Source organism: Pocillopora damicornis, chromosome 13 (genome assembly GCF_964200805.1).
Source record: "Pocillopora damicornis chromosome 13, jaPocDami1.2, whole genome shotgun sequence".
Taxonomy (NCBI): Eukaryota; Metazoa; Cnidaria; class Anthozoa; order Scleractinia; family Pocilloporidae; genus Pocillopora; species Pocillopora damicornis.
The window spans coordinates 6026761-6052030 of record NC_142682.1 but is presented as its reverse complement, the minus strand read 5'-3'; the positions used below and the strand labels follow the sequence as shown (position 1 = coordinate 6052030).

Genomic DNA, 25270 nt, shown 5'->3' with positions numbered 1-25270 from the left:
ATTGCGTCGAAATCTTAATTGGTAGTTCATGCGTAACTTTCTCTTTCGTGGCGTTTCAAACATCCTCATCCAAAGCACTGAACGGTGGATTTAGTGAAGGTGTATGAACGATTTTTTTGGAGTTGATTTGGTACTGTCGAGAACAGGTAAGTGAGAGAGGAATATTAGATAATTCTGAAGTTCATGAAGTGCAAGCACTTAATTACATGTCGAGTTTCATTATTTGGTTACGAGAGATAGTGGCGTTTGATTTTAGATTTAATCTCAAGCACTTTACTTTCGAGCTGAATTAAGAGAAAAAGAATTCTTTAGTGAAGAATCTCGGGGTAAAATGCGTTTTGATTTATAGGGAAATTTATTTTTTCAAGATTTGCAAGCGACGAACGAGGATAAAATAATTTGCAATGAGAAGGAAGTAGCAGTTAGTGTGTAAAATCATTGATGATCAAATTTATGTATACTGTGTAATGTTGGTTTAATAATCATGTTTAATAACCCAAAATCCTCCTTTAGCTTTCATCCAGTTGTAGTTGTATTACTCTTTGCTTTGAATTCATCGCGACGGTACGCTGATCTTCATAAAGTTGAAAAACTATTGTAATGTATAGCGTGACTAGCGTGACCAATTGACGTCACGGCAAACTGCACATGACATGAAATTTATAATAAAGTTCGGATATAACGCGCGCTGTCATTGATTGAAAGAACATGCTATATGAGAGTATAGAGCTGAGCTAAAGATGTCAAGCCATCTGCCAAATTGGACTATGTCCGACCTTTTCCGGGGCTTTTCTCTAGCTTTTTTTCGTTAATTAAAAGTGAAATTTCGAAACACGCGAGCCGGCAAGTAGCAACAGAATAACCAAACAAAGGTTTATAAACATGCCAGGCGCCCTAATTGACGTTGTTATAACGTGAGCAGAGACGAAAATCCTCAAAGAGAAAACGAAATAGACAGTCGGAGTTTTGAAGGTTTTCACGCTCAGTTAGATTACAAGCTCACGAATGGTAATATAAATCAAACACAGCTAACACTCGTATAGTATATATAGTTCGAGTTCAAAAACAAAACAGAACAAAACAGGAATGATAAAAAATATAGCCAGATTGGCATAACTGTTAAAATTCATACTAATCATGACGGTGTCAGAGCGACTGCGATCATGCTGAGGTCCAACTTGGCTAACTCGGAGATCGCCAGTGAAGCAAGCCTCAGAAATTACATCGACCGCCCTTTGAGTGAACAACTTAGAGCTTGCTTTTATATTAGTATATTACACTGCTTGCTTGTTTAAAAGAAAGTCATGTAAATTATAACGATTTGAGAGAGTCTTTTGAGATAATCTAACTTTTAGCGCCCATTTTTCTTGTGATGTGGGTGATAACGGTTGTCTCCGAGAAAAATCGAAGTTGATTTTCTGCACATAACAGTTGACCCAGTAAACGGTGCATTCTCTCTCAGACACATAGAGACACACTTCACTTTCACTAATTAATAGTCCAACTTTTAAGTAATTGTGTTCTTCTAGATGGAGAGAGGCTATGTTTGTGTTATACCCTCAAAAGAAGACAATGGACATGGCCAAATGCAAGGGACTCCTGTAAATCCAACAATAAAACACTCTAAGTGATGGAATCAGAGCAGGAATGGCAATTTATTAAAAATGAGATTCAAAACAAATCAGGCAACCCAAGTAATGAATAGTTTGAACAAAGAGATGGACTTGGATCAATGGTAAATCTGTGACTATTGACAAATGGTTTAAGGACTTCATGAGTTTAGTTTGTACGGGATTGATACTTGAAGACTGAATCTGATATCTTACGCATCCGACGCTTCAAATTACAAAACTTACTACCAAAATGACCTGCCTTTGTAAAAATGATTGGTAAATTATATTTTGATGTCTTTAGAGAAGAATTATCTCGCAGTTTACCTTAACACACTTCACAGTACACAACGATGGTCGTTTGGATTGAAAAGGAAGTAGAGGCTTCCATTATGGAAATAGGTCCATGTTTTATTGATCCGTTGCAACGTTTTTGCTTTAAGTTCGACTTTCTCCAATTTTGAACAGTGAAAAACTTTCATTTAGTTGTCGCTATGGAGCTGTATGTCTCCTGTAGATCGCGACATCTTCCCTTACTGATTGAAAATGTCGTGCAACGATAGTTGTCGAACATGGCGTGATAAATTTGCCATGGATCAAATGTGACATAAAAATTTAATTTATCTTAGTTCCGAATTTTTACGTGACTTTTCGGAAAGAAGACCTTTCTCGCAATTTGCCTTAACACAGTGCATGCTGTTCAACCCAATATCCCTTTGCTTTACTTGAATCAAACCAGAACACTTTGTTTCTCTTTTAATAATCTAAAGCGAGAGAGAAAAGCTGACATTAACATTTAATGTTATTTTTCGTCATTCTAAATTTTTCTCATTGCCTGTTCTTGATTCACATTTTCCTTGAAACGTGATCTCTTGTCAAACTTTCGCCGTTTCCGGCAAAGTCACATCTTGACTGACCGGAAATTGCGTCGAAATCTCAATCAGTCGTTCAAGCGTAACTTTCACTTTCGTGGCGTAATAAACATCCTCATCCAAAGCTTTGAACGATGGATTTAGTGCGGTATATGTATGTATTAATACTTCTCGGAGTTGATTTGTTTCTGTCGAGAACAGGTAAGTGAGAGAGGAATATTTGATAATTCTAAAGTTCATTAGGTGCAAGCACTCAATCGAATGTCGAGTTTCATTACTGGGTTACTAGAGATAGTGGCGTTTTAGATTTATTCTGAACGTCAGACTGATACAGCAATTTTGCGACAGCTTCCCTTATTATTTGATAATGTTGTGCAACTATTGTTGTCGAACATGGAGTGACTAATTTGCCATGGATCAAATGTGACAGAAAAATTTAATCTATCTTAGTTCCGAATTTTTACGAGACTTTTCAGAAAGAAGACCTTTCTCGCAATTTGCCCTAACACAGTGCATGCTGTACAACTCAATATCCCTTTGCTTTACTTAAATTAAACCAGAACACTTTGTTTCTCTTTTAATAATCTAAAGCTAAAGAGAAAAGCTGACATTAACATTTAGTGTTGTTTTTCGTCATTCTAAATTTTTCTCATTGCCTGTTCTTGATTCACATTTTCCTTGAAGCGTGATCTCTTGTCATACTTTTGCCGTTTCCTTCCATGTCACACCTTGACTGACCGGAAGTTGCGTCGAAATCTCAATTAGTCGTTTGAGCGCAACTTCCTCTTTGGTGGCGTTATAAACATCCCCAATCAAAGCTTTGAAGGATAGATTTAGTGCGGTATATGTATGTATTAATACTTCTCGGAGTTGATTTGTTTCTGTCGAGAACAGGTAAGTGAAAGAGGAAAATTTGATAATTCTAAAGTTCATTAAGTGCAAGCACTCAATCGAATGTCGAGTTTCATTACTGGGTTACTAGAGATAGTGGCGTTTTTGATTTATTCTGAACGTCAGACTGATCCAGCTATTTACTTTCGAGTTGAATTAATAGAAAATGAATTCTTGAGTGAAGAACCTTGAGATAGAATGCGTTTTGCCTGATTACGACAAAGGTTTTTAAGACTTGCAAGCCGAGCGACGGACGGGGATGAAATAATTTGCAATGAAAAGGAAGTGGCAGTTTGCGTGTTTAACCATTGATGATCAAATTTCTGTATACTGTATAATGCTGGCTTAGTAATCATGTTAAATAAACAAACATCCTCCGTTAGCTTTCGTCCAGTTGTTGCTATAAAGCTGTTTGCTTTGTATTCATCGCTGATCTCCACATAGATGCGAAACGATTGTAATATATGGCGTGACTAACGTGACCGATGACGTCACATGACATGCAACGTGTAACGCAACCCACGCGTGTTGGATGGGAAAAATTAATGGATTTATACATTGAATTGACTTTTACTTTAATCTCTGTTTTTAGTATATTACACTGCTTGCTTGTTTAAATGAAAACTATGTGAATTAAAACGATTTGAGAAAGTCTTAGATAATCTGACTTTAAGTGCTCGAAGGTTGACATTTGGTCGCTATTTCCTGGATCTTCCTTCTGTGTCAATTAAATCCGCTTCAGAGGGGGGCAATGATGATGATGATAATAACGATTTTCTCCGAGAAAACTAGAATATGATTTTCTGCTCGTTACAGTTAACCCAGTAAACAGTGCATTCTCTTACAGACACCTAAAGACACATTTCACTGTCACTAATTATTAGTCTAACTTCTATGTAATTGTGTTATTCTAGATGGAGAGAGGCTATGTTCGTGTTATACCTTCAGTAAAATTGAATGGATTTGGCCAAATGCAAGGGACTCCTGTAAATCCAACAATAAAACACTCGTAGTGATGGAATCAGAGCAGGAATGGCAATTTATTACAAATGAGATTCAAAATAAAACGGGCAACCCAAAAAATGAATGGTTTATAGGCTTGAAAAAAAATTCAAAAACGCGGAGATGGACTTGGATCAATGGTAAATCTGTGACTATTGACAAATGGTATAAGGAGGGCAACAATCCTGACCCAGATGACTCTTACGGTATGATTAGTAAGGAATATCCAAAAGGATTTAAAGGATCATTTGGTACCTTCAGGGGCTACTTACAAAGAGGATGGATTTGCGAGGAAGAAGCAGGTATTGATCAGTACCACAAAGACTAAAACATTTTTTGAATCAAACACTGTTGTTAAACAAGAGTTTGAATTTTCTATAGGCTAAACTCACCCTCCCTTCCCTGTCTTTTATCTTTCATATCCCCACCCTACTCTTTCCGACGGCCGCCTATTGCGATCGCCTTAATTACCACTGATAGTCCATCAGCATCGGAGGAGTAGACCGTGATCCTAGCCGCATATTCAATCATATTTTAGTCACCCAACTGACTCTTACGGGATTATTCCTAAGGAATATCCAAAAGGATTTTAAGGATCATTTAGTACCTTTAGGGGCGACCTAGAGAGATAATGGATTTGCGAGAAAGAAACAGGTATTAATCGGTACCAGAAAGACTAAAATATATTTTTTAGTCATACGCAAAACTAAACTCACGACCCCCCCCCCCCTCCACCCTTCCCCTCACTCTATATTTCCTATCCCTACCCTACTCTTTCCGAGGGCCACCTATTGCGATTACCTTACCACTGATAGTCCTTCACCATCAAGGAAGCACACTGTGATCAGTCGCATATTTACTTAAAGCTTCGTAAATTATAGGGACGTGACATAGAAACTTTTTAACTCATTCGAGGTATTGAGTGAGCTTCAAAAACAGTACACTTCTCTAGAGTGAGTATCGGGATGTCACTCGAGAAAAGTATAGTTGTAGGGACAGTAGTTATGTTTCTTTAACAGCTACCTGTCAAGGGATTTGCTTCGTCCATCCTGTTCCAACAAGCACAAGTCCTCCTAAAACATTAGCTGGGACAAAAGCTGTGACTACACAAGGCAAAACATCATCTGAACATAAAAGTAATACTTTATCAGGTAAGATAACAATCAATCATGTATCGATTAAATCCAGGGACTTGGAAAAACTGACCTCACTCCTACCACGGCGAAATCAACAAAGAAAGTTCAGCTGCGGTTTCTCATTCATAGGGAAAAGCTTTTAATACTTTAAGCTTAATTCCCTATGCGAGACTTTCAATCAGCCCTCTCTCTTGCCATTACTTTCCATGTGTTATCCTGTTTCAGTAAGGTCAACCTAATTATCAGCTCGACTTTTATTTCTTTAAGCTTTGTTGACGGTTCAAACTTCCCCGACGACAACATTTCCAGTAGTGACGAAGGTCGATGACCTCAAGAAAGACACCAACTGCTTTTCCCATTATCTGGCAATCGCTATTTTATCAGCATTTTTGTTTATAGTCATGATCATCCTCGCTGTGGTTTTGATAATGCTTCGGAAAAAACAACATCAAATAGGTACTCGGATTTTATTTGCATTTTCTTTTAAATTCAACTTGACTTTAAGCCATCTCTATTATCAAGACAATTTAGGGGCAGGCTTGATTAACATATCATTCAGTCATGATTCAACAACAATTCTAGAGATGTATATGAATGTAATTTGCACAGAAACTAAATGTTAGTAAAAGTAGTGAAAGAAGGGGAAAAAATAAAGAATGAAAACATTAATAATGGTAAATAACTAAAAAAAAAAAGGAAAGATAGACCGAATTGTGGCGAAGAAATAAATTACACCCTCTAATTCTAAAGTGTCATGGACTTCAATGTTATGCTGCCTTGCAAAACTGAATGGTTCTGGACAAAATCATACTGAAAGGATCATAAAATTACGCCGCAATAAATCCGAGTAAAATGACTGTCTTACATGACATGCTCAGAGGAAATAGTTGGTCACATCACCAGTAAGCTTCGCGACTACCTCTTGGCTGTCAAGTTGTTAATTTATTAACCCGAAGTATCAAGTGTATGTATCTGTTCTACTAAAATGCTGCCGACAAATCGGAAGTTTGGCGTCATTTTGTTTTTCCAACAACCTAAATTGAAACCTTTCGAAGAAAACAAAAGTTCTTTATTTCTGTGTTTGCTGCTAACGATGGTATTTGATTTCATCCACCAGCCTCAAGAAACAAAGCTGTCAAAACGTAAGTTGCTTCTGTGTCACTTTTATTCGTCATTTATTCAGTCTGGTGCACATGTAAATTAAGGCCGAGTGTATCTCTTAAACAATACATAAAAATTATTCGGAAGGAATACATTTTCTCTGTGACATCCGTTTTAACTATCCACTTGGTTTGTTTTTTAGTGTAACAAAGAGTTTTCGGCCGTTTTGGGACGGTAGAAAACTTACCCAGAAATGCAGATACAGATGGCTCTGTGCTTTGAAAAGTGACAAAAGTCAGAGAGCCGATGTAGCTGTATTCGCTCAAAAGCCTGTGGACAAGAGCCTATATAATATCATAGATTTGTGCTATTCCCATATTTACTTACTTGGAAGCTCCAAAAAGAGAGCTTCTAAGTATTGGTGAGACGATTATGGTGATATACTTAGGAGCTCAAACTTTTAATTAGCACTTTTGATAGACTGAAACTAGTTTTCTCATGTCTATCGATGCAGAATTCGTCATTCCTATCGAATTCATTCCATAGTAAATTTGAAAATTTCACGAAAGCGATCGACTGACACTAGTGTACGGGGAAACCAAGCTGTCTGTAAGAGAACAGTATTATAATGCGTTACATGGGAGTTTAGGCTCCGTTCTGGAACCCCGTAAGTAATAAGGCATATAAACTCTAACCTTTGGTTAGTGTTGTTTGTGTTATTTTTGTTCTCTGGTGGCGATTCTAAGCCATTTTGTTGGATTTTAGCTGAGCTCTCATTCAACTATCACCCACACTCAGAAGAATGAAATGAAGAAAGGCTTCTCCAGAACAACGGGCTGACTCTCTCTAAAATCGCGCGATTCTCAGACTAAACCACGTCTTTTTGCTTCAAGACTCTGCATTACTAAAGCCAGATACTTTTTGTGTTTATCAAAAAACATTTCATAAAAGTTCTGCCTTCGAGGGAACAATTCAGCGAGAATTTCAAATAACCGGCCTGTGCGAAGCCAATCGAGCCCGCAGCAAGAACTTCTGGTGCAATTCGGCGACCGTTACGACACGGTCTACCTGGACTCGAGTCAAATTTCCTAAGAGAGCAACCCCATGTCTGACTCACTAGGCTAAGTACATCACATCGGCTTATAATACATATCTAAAATAAGCATTGTAAAATCATCCTTTTTTTAGAGAGCTTGGGCCCTTGTAACTGAAGGCCACAGAAAGAGGTTTCCAAAGAATGCTCTTAGGTTTTCTAAAGTTGAGTAGGTATCACATTCATGAATATTCGCCAAATAAATATGGGGTGCTGCTCGTTGTTCGTTGTTTAAAGTTTTAAAAGATTGTTCGTCTTACTTTTGCCGTCAGTCTAATTCCATTTTTAGAAGTCATTAATATTGAACATGGACCTTTTCACTCTTTTCTTTTTGTTTTTTGTTTGTTTGTTTATTTGTTTGTTTTTAATTTTTTCTCTCTTTCTACAGGAGTCAACGAGACTTTCAAGAGAGCTTAGCGATAAATACTTTGAATATTGGTCCCCGGCTAGAGTTTGCTTCGAGAAATAGAACCGGGATTGAGAGGCTCCATAGGGAACCACTTGTCCAACAAGAGGGTGTATACACCACCCTGTCTCCTGAGTCAATGACGGTAATTATACTTACAAAAAATTAGAGTTTCTCAATATGAGCCTTATTCAAAAAGGAACTAAAGGACGTGCCATATATTGTACTTCCTTTTTTAGATTTTTTAGCTGTTCTTCTTTGCTCTCTGCATGTGGCCCTTTCCTTGCAGTTATATTGCTACTCTGACGGAACTTGACTGTGATCTTTTGACATAAAACTTTTAATATTATACAATTTTTATTGTTTTATCCATTTACCATTATTTTTCATCAAATTTTTTCCATCCATTTGAATTCTTGTTTTCCTTTACATCTGTTTCAAACTTCACCTGTTTGATTATGACCATTTTAGGAATGGCGGGTAAAGGGGTCTCATTTGGAAACAGGCAATGAGTTTTAAGCGCAGTGTCTAACCAAACCTTCTCTAAAATTGTATTTGAATGAACGTCTAATTTTCACTTGGCAGTGTTTATGGTTTCCTTCAATTATTTTTCATTTGCACCGGCGATTTTAGTCGTGTTTTCCAGCATTACCAAGCCTGCCAAGTCGATAATAACACAATTTTTGTAACATATAAAACTGAATATTTTGCAGACCTCTGAAAACGATGGTTCCCGAACGTACACTTCCCTTGTGAAATCAACAGAAGACAGCGACATTGAATATGTGAATCAAATAACTGCTGCTGAATATGTAAATATTTATTAAAGGATCGTTCGTAAGACGATTAGCGCTAATCCTAAGAAGCTGAGGTAAAATTATCCTACAGAGCTGGTATAGCTGCTGTCAGCTGATTTGAGGGTGTGCCGGTCCACGAGAGCACCAGATGCTACATGCCATCTCACCGATTTCAGTTAAAATTTGCCTACTCAAACAAACCAAATGGTTTCTTTTTGGTTATTTCCGGGGGATGATGGATGCCCTGGCCCTGATGCCCCAGAGAAATCGCTTCAAAATACGTAAATGTACGAAACTATCACCGCAATGGTATTTAACTGATTACTCTGAGAGATTGTATGCATATCGCTACATTCTTAACGAATGCACGACGCAAGCATCAGTCAAATTTGATTGACAGCTTCTCATTACAAATAAATGACTTTTTTTTTAACTTTTTGATTCATCCAAATATTTGATAACTTTTGGGTCAAATATCTACCCTTGCCAGAAATTGAATATGTAAATGTAAATAACTGCCCCTGAGTATGTTGACGCTTGAGTTAATTGTTCATTTGACGGTCGGAGCTAATACAGGAATATATAACTAATGCAAATTAAATATTTTTAGTACTTGTCCCTGCAAAGCCATGAAAGAAAGACGAAATCTTCCGTTTACACTGAGCTAGTTCAATCGAGCTTTGAGCTAATTGGTCCTTTAGCTTATGTTCAATGTATAAGGACGGTAAATTGATTGTTAAGTAAATACATGAAAATTATGGAATTTGAATGATCAAGTAGTTTTATCAAGGCTATTATCTTATTGGTTCCAAATGCATTCTAAACTAATTGCAGTTAAAATAAATACGGTTAAAATATATCAAGCTATCCAAAAGGCCACAGACCATATATACACGAATAAGATAGAGACAGGAAGATGAGTTGAATGATATTGGTATTGATACTGGTATTGATTCTTCTTGGAGTAGATTTGTTACTGTCAGGAGGAATTATATGTTTAAGGAAACGTTGATGATTCTAAAGTTCATGAAGCTCAAGCTCTTGATCGAATGTCTGGTTTCAGTATTTAGTTGTTTTCTAGAAAGTGGTGATCGATTTTAGATTTATTTCGATCATCAAACTGATTAAACACTTCACTTTCGCGGTGAATCAAGAGAATTGCGAGATAAACCTCAGGGTAAGACGCGTTTTGACCGATTATAACAAGAATTTATCAAGAGCGACGAACAAGGATGGCATAATTTTTTTTTTTTGGAGAAGGAATTAGTGATGATGGTAATGATCAAATTTATGTATATTGAATAATGTTGGTTTAACGATCGTATCAAAGAACCCTACATCTTTCACTAGCTTTCATCTACTAGTAGTTGTAGCTGTAAAGCTGTTTCCTTTGTGTATATCGCGTCAGTATATGGGTGTTGCATGAGAAAATTGATGGATTTACACAATGTACTGACATTCGCTTGATTCAGTGTTTTTAACATATTACACTTCTTGCTTGTTCAAGTGAAAACTAAGTGTATTGAAAAGATTCCAAACAGTTTTAGATAATTAATATAACTTTTAGCCCCCAACAGCCGGTTTCCCGGGTTTCTCGGGCCCTTTTCAAAACAATACTTCATTTCAAAATAACAAGTACTTTTTATAACATGCCCTGTTCTTAAGACAAAAGAAACCAGAGGTTAACCGTATGTTAAGGATCTCCTAGAAAAAAATTAGATATATAGTAATAGAAAATAAAAAATATGCATTATATAAAAGCTAATTAATAGAAATATATAAAAATCACAGAAATATCATTAAAAAAGTATAGAATGTCCATTCAATAAATATTCATGTGATTCTTCAATCTTAGTTTAACGAACTTGTTAATGTTTGAACTATCATGGCATGCTCCTACACCGTTAAAAATAATTACTAAAAAGAGACCATTCAGATTGAATCCTATCTTATAGCACTCCTCAAGGGATAGAAATTCCCTCCTTCGTTCTAAAGAGTTCCATTTAGGTGTTTTACACCTGTCCTCATGCGCCATCTCCTGTCGTCTTTAGACTAACGCTATTCGTGAAGCTCTTCTTTGTACCTTCTCAGTTTCATAGATGTCTTTGGCTTGATGTGGTTACCACACCGGGCTAGCGTATTCCAAGATAGATCTAACGAGGGACTTGTACAGAATTGAAAAAATGTCCTAATTTTTACTGCCTATGGTGCGTTTAAGCCAGCCAAGTACCTTGTGAAGTGTTTCTTCAACATGTTTTGTTCAGCTCGTGTCTCTCGCCATGATAACTCCAAGATCTTCATAATTAGATACAATTCTTAGCTCAGTAACTGAGACTTGGTACCGTGTGGTACTTTTGTCCTTATTAGGAGTGATTCGCATGACCTCACATTTACTAAGATTACATGTAACCCGCTAGCGATCCGCCCCTAGATCGAGGGTGGTTAGATCTGATTGTAAAGAAATAGAATCTTCCACTAAATTATCTGTCGATATATGATAATAATAATAATAATAATACAAAAATTTCTATAGCGTCCTATTCTAGAGCTCTAAGGCGCTTAACAATCAAATGTTCAAAACGGTAACTTAATAAATAAATTCGAAAAAATATTAAGCGAAACTACAAATTAAAATAGCACTTAAAAAGATAATGTTTAAGATTGCTTTAAAAAATGCATTATTTAAACTACATTTTATATGCTCTAAAAGATTATTAAAGTTTAGGGGCGCAGACTGAAAAAGCACGATCACCATAAGAATTTAACCTCGATCTAGGTGTCACTAACAAGTTCCCGGTTGATGATCGTAAATTCCTAGATGGCTTGTAAGTTGGCAACAAATCATGAATATAGGTAGGACCTAAATCATTTAAAGATTTAAAAGTCAACAGTAGGATTTTGAAAACAATCCTCTGCTCCACGGGAAGCCAGTGTAGCTCCCTTAGTAAAGGAGTAATACGGCCATATTTAGAACCACATAAGATTAGACGTGCCGCACAGTTCTGAACTAACTGAAGTCTATGAATAAAGTATTTCGGAAGTCCATATAACAGAGTTACAGTTGTCCAATCTACACATTACGAAAGCATGCACTAACATTTTGCTGCTTTCAGCTGACAAGAACTTATTAATACGAGAAATATTACGTTTGTGAAAAAAGGCGGATTTACAAATGGCAGCCACTCAGCGTTCCATGTTCAAATTATTGTCAAAAATAACACCTATGTTGCTGGCAGAGTGAGAGGCATTTATAACTGAATCATCAATCGCTGTGAAAGAGAGGAGCTGAGAGACTGGACGATGTTGCGATCCTATCACCAAAGTTCTCTCTTGTCACCATTAAGTTTAAGTTTGTTCAAAGACGCAATATCATGTAAATATGCTTATAGATTTTGGTATCGTTAGCGAATAACTTGGCGGTAGATGTGATGATGTTAGGTATGTCGTTCATGCAAATGAACACACAAAACAACACTTGGAGGCATGGGCGCGTCGATCAGCCAGGCCCATGATACACTTCCTAAACTCCCGTGAAAAACTCCACTGTTACAGTAATTCTAAGAACACGCTACGGTCGGACACGTAGACCCGAAAAAACCAATTATTGGAAAAATAGGGACCGTCTAACCCCAACCTATGCCACGGCGTCACCTTTGGGGTTATAAAGCAAAACTAATAAAATAAAGCCCAATGAATATGAGCAGAAAACGAGATCCTACATAAAATAGCCAAGAGAGATTGGGACCATCACGGATGGTAACGAGATTAAGGCTAACAGAGTTAGTGAACACCAAACTAAACAAAGCAAGATGACGCGGCGAGGCCGACCGTAGAATGACGCGCATAACTAACCGGTCACTATTTCAAACCCCCCAACCGCGGTCCCACGCGCGCTACATTAGAACCCAGTTCACCGCTCTGTACCCGCAAAATAATAATTTATGTCAATTCTAATTTACACAAATTGCATATTTTGCCTCCAATACACAACCAAAAACACAGAACAATACTTTGAGGCATGGGCGCATCGGTCAGCCAGGCCCCATGCTAGATAGTGAAAGAAAGGGTTTGCGCTCAGAGGGACAGAGATTTAGAGACTTCAAGCCTGCTAGCTAGCGAGTCTCTAACATAATTCTGTACTTCTGAAGAAGCCGGAAAAGGCGAGGACGAACATAACTAAGCCTAAGCTTCTTAGTTGCAAAAGATTGCCACAGTCAGTCCTTTCAGTAAGTTGCTTGAGATGGATCACCCCGAGGGGTTCTTTCCTATGAGAGGCTGGTTGGCTGACAAGACGAAGAGCTCCCTCCTTCGCGGAGATAACGATGGAATGTAGGGTAGGAGAATCCACTCCTGCAACCTGATGCAGCCACTTGAAAGCGTAAAAAGCGAAGTTGATGGCCGGCCAAGGGTGCATCTCTAGCCCGTACTGTAAAACAAAGATCAACTTCTAAGTGTTACTGAATACAACAAGCTTACCCCTCAAGGGTGCATCTCAAGGGCCTCTGGCCCGTGTTTCCAAAGCACAGTAGTCATAAAAACGTGCAGGAACACGAAATAATACTGATCGATACTGATGGCTCTGATGAGACAACATCGATGGATACGAAGAGCTATTTTCTGTAAAGCTGGAACTTTAAAACCAATGTTCACGATGCAGACAAAGTTCTGATTATCTTTGCAGCCGACAACAGTTTGTGCCTCGAGGGAGTCTATAAACGCTTGAAAAGACAGTGAAACGGCAAGGAACCCACGAAATGCGGAGCTCCGAGAGCTCTCTAAATCTGACCAATTCTGGAGAAGGATTATTTCCACGAACTGAATTCAACTTCCGCAAGCTGAATTGGACGCATCTGAGTATACAATTTTCGTTGGTTTGCGCTTCACGGGCCACAAAGGCACACCGTTGATGGTAGCAAGATTGTCTTTCCAATAGTTTAATTCATTTATGCAATCAGGCGCTAGAGAGACAAGAGAATTCCAATTCGTGACAGAGTTAACAACAGCAAAGGTATCTCTGGTCATGAGCCTAGTTATGTTCCCGATGCCGTTCCCAAGCGCCGAAAAATTTTACCACACACACTGGCGAGCTTTCGAACCTGAAAAAGGGAGTCCTTCGACCCCAAAAGAAACAACAAATCCTCTGTCAGAGACGAGGATAGCATAGTATTTTTTCTAAAGGAACTAGTGGATAGCAGTGATCAAATTTATGTATATTGAATAATGTTGGTTTAACAAACATATCAAAGAACTCTACATACTTCACTATCCTTCATCTGGTTTTAGCTTTAAAGCTGTTTCCTTTGTGTCAATCGGGTCAGTACGAGTGTGTTGCATGAGAAAATTGTTCGATTTCTACAATGTACTGACTTTGACTTTAGTCACTTTTTTTTGATATGTTACACTTCTTGCTCGTTCAAGTTAAAAATTAAGTAATTGGAAAGATTCAAAACAGTTTTTAGTTAATTAATGTAACTTTCAGCGCCCGACACCGACATTTAACCTGTGAATCAAATACCTACTCCTGAGTATGTTAATGCTTGATTGGATCCGAATGCATCTGAAACTGACTGCAGTTAAAATACATCAAGCTATACAAAAGGCCACTGACCATGAATACATGAATAAGCGGGAGACAGGAAGTTGGATGAAGGGGAAAAATCTTGAGTCGAAGCTTTTTCCTTAATTATGGCGTAAAGTTTCCAAAAAAAGTACCGGACCTTGTCGACTTCAATCCCGCGGGTAAAGCTTTTAAGACTTGAACATTCTACAAAAGTATCCAACACAATACACCCCTAATTTACTTGAATTAAACCAAAACACTTTGCTTCCCCATTGACAGTCTAAAGCTAAAGAGAAAAGCTGAAAGTAACACTTCGTGTTGTTTTTCCTATTCTAAATTTTTCTAATTGCCTGTTCTTGATTGCGTGATCTCTCGTCATTTATTCGCTGTTTCCTCCCAAGTCACACCATGAATGACTGGAAATTGCGTCGAAATCTTAATTGGTAGTTCATGCGTAACTTTCTCTTTCGAGGTGTTTTAAACATTCTCATTCAAAGCACTGAACGGTGGATTTAGTGAAGGTGTATGAATGATTTTTTTTCGGGGTTGATTTGGTACTGTCGAGAACAGGTAGGTGAGAGAGGAATATCAGATAATTCTGAAGTTCATGAAGTGCAAGCACTTAATTACATGTCGAGTTTCATTATTTGGTTACTAGAGATAGTGGCATTTGATTTTAGATTTAATCTCAAGCACTTTACTTTCGAGTTGAATTAAGAGAAAAAGAATTCTTGCGTGAAGAATCTCGGGATAAAATGTGTTTTTATTTCTAGGGAAAACTTTTTTTTCAAGATTTGCAAGCCGAGTAACGGACGAGGATAAAATAATTTGCAATGAGAAAGTAGCAGTTGGCGTGTGAAATCATTGATGATCAAATTTATGTATACTGTGCAATGTCACGCCATCTGCCAAATTGGATTATGTCCGACCTTTTCCAGGACTTTTCTCTAGCCTTTTTTCGTTAATTAAAAGTGAAATTTCGAAACAAGCGAGCCGGTAAGTAGCAACAGAACAACCAAACAAAGGTTTATAAGTATGCCAGGCGCCGTAATTGACGTTATTATAACGCGAGTAGAGACGAAAATCCTCAAAGAGAAAACGAAATGGACAGTCCGAGTTTTGAAGGTTTTCACGCTCAGTTAGATTGCAAGCTCACGAATGGTAATAAAAATCAAACACAGCTAACACTCGTATTGCATATAAAGTTCGAGTTCAAAAACAAAACAGAGCAAAACAGGAATGAAAAAAAATATAGCCAGAGTGGCATAACTGTTATAATTCATACTAATCATGACGGTGTTATGCTGAGGTCTAACGTGGCTGGCTCGGAGATCGCCAGTGAAGCAAGCCTCAGAAATTACATCGACCTCCCTTTGAGTGAACAACTAAGAGCTTGCTCTGATGTCCTTTCCGATGAGTTGAGTAGTGAAGGCGACGTCAGACATGCAACCGAGTTTTACGGCTCTGTCATCCCGAGCAATCTTCATGTTCTAGTAAATTCGGCTGTCGTTCATTCGTGAAACTCGCCTTGAGCAGTTTGTCTACTATCTGTCATGTGAAAAAACTTGCGTGTTTTTATGAGCCACAATTCGGCCGGATTTCACTGAACATTTCACCTCTACATTCTGTATTAGAGACTAAAAAAACTTCAGGCAAAAGTATGTAAACAATTGCAGAATGTGAACTTTGATGGTACTCAAGAAGTGGGAAGAGACTTCTTTCGTGCTCGAGCCGCTTCCTGCGTGCTTTACAACAGAACAGAGCACAGTCAAGGCTTCTCTATTTGTTAAGTATAACGCAAACCGGGCGTGTTCCATGGAAAAATTAACGGATTTATACAATGTGCTGACTTTTTAGTATATTACACTGCTTGCTTGTTTAAAAGAAAGTCATGTGAATTATAACGATTTGAGAGAGTCTTTTGAGATAATCTAACTTTTAGCGCCCATTTCTCTTGTGATGTGGGTGAATTTTAAGAAGGTTGAAACATGGTCGCCATTCCCCAGATCCTCCTGCTGTGTAAATTTGGTCTGCTTCAGAGGGGGGAAATCATGATAACGATTGTTTCCGAGAAAAATCATAGTTCATTTTCTGCACATAACAGTTGACCCAGTAAACGGTGCATTCTCCCACAGACACATAGAGACACACTTCACTTTCACTAATTAATAGTCCAACTTTTAAGTAATTGTGTTCTTCTAGATGGAGAGAGGCTATGTTTGTGTTATACCTTCAAAAGAAGACAATGGACATGGCCAAATGCAAGGGACTCCTGTAAATCCAATAATAAAACACTAGCAGTGATGGAATCAGAGCAGGAATGGCAATTTATTAAAAGTGAGATTCAAAACAAATCAGGCAACCCAAGTAATGAATAGCTTATAGGCTTGGAAAAAAATTCAACAACAAAGAGATGGACTTGGATCAATGGTAAATCTGTGACTATTGACAAATGGTTTAAAGACTTTATGAGTTTAGTTTGTACGGGATTGATACTTGAAGACTGAATCTGATATCTTACGCATCCGACGCTTCAAATTACAAAACTTACTACCAAAATGACTTGCCTTTGTAAAAAATGATTGGTAAATTATATTTTGATATCTTTAGAGAAAAATTATCTCGCAGTTTACCTTAACACACTTCACAGTACACAACGATGGTCGTTTGGATTGAAAAGGAAGTAGAGGCTTCCATTATGGAAATAGGTCCACGTTTTATTGATCCGTTTCTTTCCAAGTCACACCTTGACTGACCGGAAATTGCGTCGAAATCTCAATCAGTCGTTCGAGCGCAACTTTCTCTTTGGTGGCATTTTAAACATCCTCATCCAAAGCTTTGAACGATGGATTTAGTGCGGTATATGTATGTATTAATACTTCTGGGGGTTGATTTGTTTCTGTCGAGAACAGGTAAGTGAGAGAGGAATATTTGATAATTCTAAAGTTCATTAAGTGCAAGCACTCAATCGAATGTGGAGTTTCAATACTGGGTTACTACAGATGGTGGCGTTTTAGATTTATTCTGAACGTCAAACTGATCCAGCAATTTTGCGACAGCTTCCCTTATTGATTGATAATGTTGTGCAACTATCGTTGTCGAACATGGAGTGACTAATTTGCCATCGATCAAATGTGACATAAAAATTTAATCTATCTTAGTTCCGAATTTTTACGAGAGTTTTCGGAAAGAAGACCTTTCTCGCAATTTGCCCTAACACAGTGCCTGCTGTACAACTCAATATCCCTTTGCTTTACTTAAATTAAACCAGAACACTTTGTTTCTCTTTTAATAATCTAAAGCTAAAGAGAAAAGCTGACATTACCATTTGGTGTTGTTTTTCGTCATTCTAAGTTTTTCTCATTACCTGTTCTTGATTCACATTTTCCTTGAAGCGTGATCTCTTGTCAAACTTTCGCTGTTTCCTCCCAAGTCACACCTTGACTGACCGGAAATTGCGTCGAAATCTCAATTAGTCGTTTGAGCGCAAATCCTCTTGGGTGGCGTTATAAACATCCCCATACAAAGCTTTGAACGATAGATTTAGTGCGGTATATGAATGTATTAATATTTCTCGGAGTTGATTTGTTTTTTAAGTGAAAGAGGAAAATTTGATAATTCTAAAGTTCATTAAGTGCAAGCACTCAATCGAATGTCGAGTTTCATTACTGGGTTACTAGAGATAGTGGCGTTTTAGATTTATTCTGAACGTCAGACTGATCCAGTAATTTACTTTCGAGTTGAAATAATAGAAAACGAATTCTTGAGTGAAGAATCTTGAGATAGAATGCGTTTTGATTGATTACAACAAAGGTTTTTAAGACCTGCAAGCCGAGCGACGGACGGGGATGAAATAATTTGCAATGAAAAGGAAGTGGCAGTTTGCGTGTTTAACCATTGATGATCAAATTTCTGTATACTGTATAAAGTTGGTCTAGTAATCATGTTAAATAACCAAACATCCTCCGTTAGCTTTCATTCAGTTGTAGCTATAAAGCTGTTTGCTTTGTATTCATCGCTGATCTCCACATAGTTCCGAAACGATTGTAATATATGGCGTGACTAACGTGACCGATGACGTCACATGACATGCAACATGTATTGGGATTGAAAAGGAAGTAGAGGCTTCCATTATGGAAATAGGTCCATGTTTTAGTGATCCGTTGCAACGTTTTTGCTTTAAGTTCGACTTTTTCCAATTTTGAACTGTGAAAAACTTTCATTTAGTTGTGGCCATGGAGCTGTATGTCTCATGTAGATCGCGACAGCTTCCCTTATTGATTGAAAATGTCGTGCAACGATCGTTGTCGAACATGGCGTGACAAATTTGCCATCGACCAAATGTGACATAAAAATTTAATCTATCTTAGTTCCGAATTTTTACGAGACTTTTCGGAAAGAAGACCTTTCTCGCAATTTTCCATAACACAGTGCATGCTGTACAACCCAATATCCCTTTGCTTTACTTGAATTAAACCAGAACACTTTGTTTCTCTTTTAATAATCTAAAGCTAAAGAGAAAAGCTGACATTAACATTTAATGTTGTTTTTCGTCATTCTAAGTTTTTCTCATTGCCTGTTCTTGATTCACATTTTCCTTGAAGCGTGATCTCTTGTCAAACTTTCGCTGTTTCCTCCCAAGTCACACCTTGACTGACTACTTAAATAACCAGACATCCTCCGTTAGCTTTCATCCAGTTGTTGCTATAAAGCTGTTTGCTTTGTATTCATCGCTGATCTCCACATAGATGCGAAACAATTGTAATACATGGCGTGACTAACGTGACCGATGACGTCACATGACATGCAACTTGTAACGCAACCAAGGCGTGTTGGATGGGAAAATTAATGGATTTATACATTGTACTGACTTTTACTTTAATCTCTATTTTTAACTATATTATACTGCTTGCTTGTTTAAATGAAAACTAAGTATGTGAATTAAAACGATTTGAGAGAGTCTTAAATAATCTGACTTTAAGCGCTCGAAGATTGACATTTGGTCGCTATTTCCTGGATCTTCCTTCTGTGTCAATTAAATCCGCTTCAGAGGGGGGAATGATGATGATGATAACAACGATTTTCTCCAAGAAAACTCAAATATGATTTTCTGCTCGTTACAGTTAACCCAGTAAACAGTGCATTCTCTTACAGACACCTAAAGACACATTTCACTGTCACTAATTATTAGTCTAACTTCTATGTAATTGTGTTATTCTAGATGGAGAGAGGCTATGTTCGTGTTATACCTTCAGTAAAAGACAGTGGTCATGGCCAGATGCAAGGGACTCCTGTAAATCCAACAATAAAACACTCGTAGTGATAGAATCAGAGCAGGAATGGCAATTTATTACAAATGAGATTCAAAATAAAACGAGCCACCCACTTAATGAATGGTTTATAGGCTTGAAAAATAATTTGACAACGAAGAGATGGACTTGGATCAATGGTAAATCTTTGACTATTGACAAATGGTCTAAGGTGGTCAACAATCCTGACCCAGATGACTTTTACGGGATTATTCATAAGGAATATCCAAAAGGATCTAAAGGATCATTTAGTACCTTTAAGGGCAACTTACAAAGAGGACGGATTTGCGAGGAAGAAACAGGTATTGATCAGTACCACAAAGACTAAAACATTTTTTGAATCAAACACTGTTGTCAAACAAGAGTTTGAATTTTCTATAGGCTAAACTCACCCTCCCTTCCCTGTCTTTTATCTTTCATATCCCCACCCTACTCTTTCCGAAGGCCGCCTATTGCGATCACCTTAATTACCACTGATAGTCCATCAGCATCGGAGTAGACCGTGATCCTAGCCGCATATTCAATCATATTTTAGTCACCCAACTGACTCTTACGGGATTATTCCTAAGGAATATCCAAAAGGATTTTAAGGATCATTTAGTACTGTTAGGGGCGACCCAGAGAGATGATGGATTTGCGAGAAAGAAACAGGTATTAATCAGTACCAGAAAGACTAAAATATATTTTTTAGTCATACGCTGTTGTCAAACACGAGTTTGAATTTTCTAAAAACTAAACTCACAACCCCCCCCCCCCCCTCCACCCTTCCCCTCACTCTATATTTCCTATCCCAACCCTACTCTTTCCGAGGGCCGCCTATTGCGATTACCTTACCACTGATAGTCCTTCACCATCAAGGAAGCAGACTGTGATCAGTCGCATATTTACTTAAAGCTTCGTAAATTATAGGGACGTGACATAGAAACTTTTTAACTCATTCGAGGTATTGAGTGAGCTTGAGAAACAGTACACTTCTCTAGAGTGAGTATCGGGATGTCACTCGAGAAATGTATAGTTGTAGGGACAGTAGTTATGTTTCTTTAACAGCTACCTGTCAAGGGACTTGCTTCGTCCATCCTGTTCCAACAAGCACAATTCCTCCTAAAACATCAGCTGGGACAAAAGCTGTTACCACACAAGGCAAAACATCATCTGAACATAAAAGCAATACTTTGTCAGGTAAGGTAACAATCGATCATGTATCGATTGTTGATTTTAAGATATGTAGACGAGCAATATCCATATTGTGTTCATTTGCTAGTTTAAAGATTGGTCACTTGGTTAAGTATTCAGTTATATCAGCCAGAAGCACTTTTAAGGATATGTATGTAGACGCTTCGAGAAAAACCCCCCCCAAAAAAAACCCCAAAAAAAACCTTAAGAATTAAGTGCTCTAAACGCATTAAATCAAGAGACTTGGAAAAACTGACCTCACTCCTACCTCGGCGAAATCAACAAAGAAAGTTCAGCGGCGGTTTCTTATTCATGGGGAATTTAATTTAAGATTAATTTTCTAAGCTCTACAAAATTATGACCTTAAGGGATTCCCTATGCGAGAGCCAAGCAGCCCTCTCTCTTTCCATTACTTTCCATGTGTTATCCTGTGTCAGTAGGGTCAACCTAACTATCAGCTCGACTTTTATTTCTTTAAGCTTTGTTGACGTTTCAAACTTCCCCGACGACCACATTTCCAGTAGTGACGAAGGTCGATGACCTCAAGAAAGACACCAACTGCTTTTCCCATTATCTGGCAATCGCTATTTTATCAGCATTTTTGTTTATAGTCATGATCATCCTCGCTATGGTTTTGATACTGCTTCGAAAAAAACAACATCAAATAGGTACTCGGATTTTATTTGCATTTTCCTTAAAATTCAACTTGACTTTAAGCCATCTCTATTATCAAGACAATTTAGGGGCGGGCTTGATTAACATATCATTCAGTCATGATTCAACAACAATTCTGGCGATGTATATGAATATAATTGGCAAAAAAACTTAATGTTAGTAAAAGTAGTGAAAGAAGGTGAAAAAATAAAGAATGAAAACATTAATAATGGTAAATAACTAAAAAAAAAAAAAAGGATAAACCGAGTTGTGGCGAAGAAATAAATTACACCCTCTAATTCCAAAGTGTCGTGGACTTCAATGTTATGCTGCCTTGTAAAACCGAATGGTTCTGGAGAAAATTATACTTAAAGGATCATAAAATTACGCTGCAATAAATCCGAGTAAAATGACTGTCTTACATGACGTTCTCAAAGGAAATGGTTGGTCACATCACCAGTAAGCTTCGCGACTACCTCTTCGCTGTCAAGTTGTTAATTTGTTAACCCAAAGTACCAAGTGTACGTATCTGTTCTACTAAAATGCTGCCGACAAATCGTAAGTTTGGCGTCATTTTGTTTTTCCAATAACCTAAATTGAAACCTTTCGAAGAAAACAAAAGTTCTTTATTTCTGTGTTTGCTGCTAACGTTGGTATTTGATTTCATCCACCAGCCTCAAGAAACAAAGCTGTCAAAACGTAAGTTGCTTCTTTGTCACTTTTATTCGTCATTTATTCAGTCTGGTGCACATGTAAATTAAGGCCGAGTGTATCTCTTAAACAATACATAAACATTTTTCGGAAGGAAAACATTTTCTCTGTGACATCCATTTTAAATATTCACTCAGTTTGTTTTTGAGTGTAACAAAAAGTTTTCGGCCGTTTTGGGACGGTAGAAAACTTACCCAGAAATGTAGATACAGATGGCTCTATGCTTTAAAAAATGGCAAAAGTCAGAAAGCCGATGTAGCTGTATTCGCTTAAAAGCCTGTGGACAAGAGTCTATATAATATCATAGATTTGTGCTATTCCCATATTTGCTTACTTGGAAGCAGAAATGCTCGAAAAAGAGAGCTTCTAAGTATTGGTGTGACGATTATGGTGATATAACTTGCAGGACAAACATTTAATTAGCGCTTTTGATAGGCTGAAACTAGTTTTCTCATGTCTATCTATGCAGAATTCGTCATTCCTATCGAATTCATTCCATAGTAAAATTGAAAATTTCACGAAGGCGATCGACTGTCATTAGTGCACGGGGAAACCAAGCTATCTATGAGAGAACAGTATTATAATGCGTTACACGGGAGTTTAGGCTCCGTTCTGGAACTCCGTAAATAATAAGGCATATCAACTCTAACCTTTGGTTAGTGTTGTTTGTGTTATTTTTGTTCTCTGGTGGCGATTCTAAGCCATTTCGTTGGATTTGAGCTGAGCTCTCATTCAACTATTGCCCACACTCAGAAGAAGGAAAGGAAGAAAGGCTTCTCCAGAACAACCGACTGACTCTCTCTCCAAAATCGCGCGATTCTCAGACTAAAACACGTCTTTTTGCTTCAAGACTCTGCATCACTAAAGCCAAATACTTTTTGTTTAAGTTTATCAAAAAATATTTCATAAAAGTTCTGCCTTTGAGGGAACAATTCAGCGAGAATTGCAAATAATCGGCCAGTGCTAAGCCAATCGAGCCCGCAGCAAGAATTTCTCGTGCTTCTCTCACGGTCTACCTGGACTCGAGTCAAATTCCCTGAGAGGGCAACCCCATGTCTGACTTACTAGACCAAGTACATCACATCGGCTTATAATACACACTTATAATAAGCATTGTAAAATCATCCTTTTTTTAGAGATCTTGGGCCTCTGTAACTGAAGGTCACAGAAAGAGATTTCCAAAGAATGCTCTTAGGTTTTCTAATAAGTTGAGTAGATATCACATTCATGAATATTCGCCAAATAAATATGGGGTGCCGCTCGTTGTTCGTTGTTTAAAGTTTTAAAGGTTTGTTCGTCTTACTTTTGCCGTCAGTCTAATTCCATTTTTAGAAGTCATTAATAATGAACATGGGCATTTTCCCTCTTTTCTTTTTGTTTTTTTTTTCTTTTTTATTTGTTTGTTTTTTATTTTTCTCTCTTTCTACAGGAGTCAACGAGACTTTCAAGAGAGCTTAGCGTTAAATACTTTGAATGTTGATGCCCGGCCAGAGTTTGCTTCGAGAAATGGAACCGGGATTGAGAGGCTCCATAGTGAACCGCTTATCCAACAGGAGGGTGTATACACCGCCTTGTCTCCGGAGTCAATAATGGTAATTATACTCACAACAAAATTAGAGTTTCTCAATATGAGCCTTATTCAAAAAGGGACTAAAGGATGTGCCATACATTGTACTTCCTTTTTTCAATTTTTTAGCTGTTCTTCTTTGTTCTCTGCATGTGCCCATTTCCCTGCACTTATATTGTTACCCTGACGCACCTTGACTGTGGACTTTTGACATAAAACTTTTCGTATTATACAAGTTTTATTGTTTTATCCATTTACCATTATTTTTCATCAAATTTTTTTCATCCATCTAAATCCTTATTTTCCTTTATATCTGTTTCAAACTTCACCCGTTTGAATATGACCTTTTTAGGAAGGCGGATAAAGGAGTCTCATTCGGAAACAGGCAATGAGTTCTAAGCGTAGTGTCTTACAAAACCTTCACTAGAAATGTATTTGAATGAATGTCTAATTTTCACTTGGCAGTGTTAATGGTTTCCTTCAATTTTTTTCCATTTGCACCGGCGATTTTAGTCGTGTTTTCCAGCATTACCAAGCCTGCCAAGTCGATAATAACACAATTTTTGTAACATATAAAACTGAATATTTTGCAGACCTCTGAAAACGATGGTTCCCGAACGTACACTTCCCTTGTGAAATCAACAGAAGACAGCGACATTGAATATGTGAATCAAATAACTGCTGCTGAATATGTAAATGCTTATTAAAAAATCGTTCGTAAGACGATTGGCGCTAATCCTAAGAAGCTGAGATAAAATCATTCTACAGAGCTGGTATAGCTGCAGTCAGCTGATTTGATAGTGTGGCGGTCCATGACCTTTATTTAAGTGTCTAATCGTTTAAGTGCCTATTGGCACTAATTGCGAGAGCACGAGAGCACCAGATGCTAAATGTCATCTCACCGATTTCAGTTAAAATTTGCTTACCGTTGACACTGAGCTAGTTCAATCGCGCTTTGAGCTAATTGGTCCTCGAACTTATGTTCAATGTATATGGACGGTAAATTGATTGATAAGTAAATACATGAAAATTATGGAATTTGAATGATCAAGTAGTTTTATCAAGGCTATTCTCTTATTGGTTCCAAATGCGTTCTAAACTAATTGTAGTTAAAATATATACGGTTAAAATATATCAAGCTATCCAAAAGGCCACAGATCATATATACGCGAATAAGATAGAGACAGGAAGGTGAGTTGAATGACCGGAAATTGCGTCTTTATCTTAACTGGTCGTCCGAGCATACCTTTCATTCACTTTTGTGGCGTTTCAGATATCCTCATCTAAAGTATTGAACGGTTTAGCGAAGGTGGTGGTATTGATACTTCTTGGAGTCGATTTGTTACTGTCAGGAGGAAGTATATGTGTAAGGACACGTTGATGATTCT

At 37.6% G+C, this 25270-nt stretch overlaps 2 protein-coding genes and 1 pseudogene across 3 annotated transcripts; 2 read left to right on the top strand and 1 right to left on the bottom strand.

The window, feature by feature from the left end:
- Nucleotides 1-2470: 2470 nt before the first annotated feature.
- On the top strand, nucleotides 2471-9341 carry LOC149035197 (uncharacterized). The gene is made up of 7 exons (XM_089192094.1): nucleotides 2471-2683; nucleotides 4288-4677; nucleotides 5395-5526; nucleotides 5779-5967; nucleotides 6629-6653; nucleotides 8094-8256; nucleotides 8825-9341. Exons 1-7 carry the CDS (start codon nucleotides 2617-2619, stop codon nucleotides 8936-8938), a joined length of 1080 nt encoding a protein of 359 aa, XP_089048220.1. The 5' UTR covers nucleotides 2471-2616; the 3' UTR covers nucleotides 8939-9341.
- A 1090-nt stretch (nucleotides 9342-10431) lies between these two features.
- On the bottom strand, nucleotides 10432-12359 carry LOC149035196 (uncharacterized; annotated as a pseudogene). The gene is made up of 2 exons (XR_016182474.1): nucleotides 12272-12359; nucleotides 10432-11392 (listed from the first exon to the last, which is right to left on the bottom strand). The product of XR_016182474.1 is annotated as an uncharacterized LOC149035196 (transcript).
- A 4939-nt stretch (nucleotides 12360-17298) lies between these two features.
- Nucleotides 17299-24737, top strand: LOC113686991 (uncharacterized). Its single transcript, XM_089192092.1, has 7 exons — nucleotides 17299-17380; nucleotides 19690-20079; nucleotides 20825-20956; nucleotides 21430-21618; nucleotides 22279-22303; nucleotides 23745-23907; nucleotides 24476-24737. The coding sequence occupies exons 1-7, from the start codon at nucleotides 17314-17316 to the stop codon at nucleotides 24587-24589; spliced, it is 1080 nt and encodes a 359-aa protein (XP_089048218.1). The 5' UTR covers nucleotides 17299-17313; the 3' UTR covers nucleotides 24590-24737.
- Nucleotides 24738-25270: the final 533 nt, after the last annotated feature.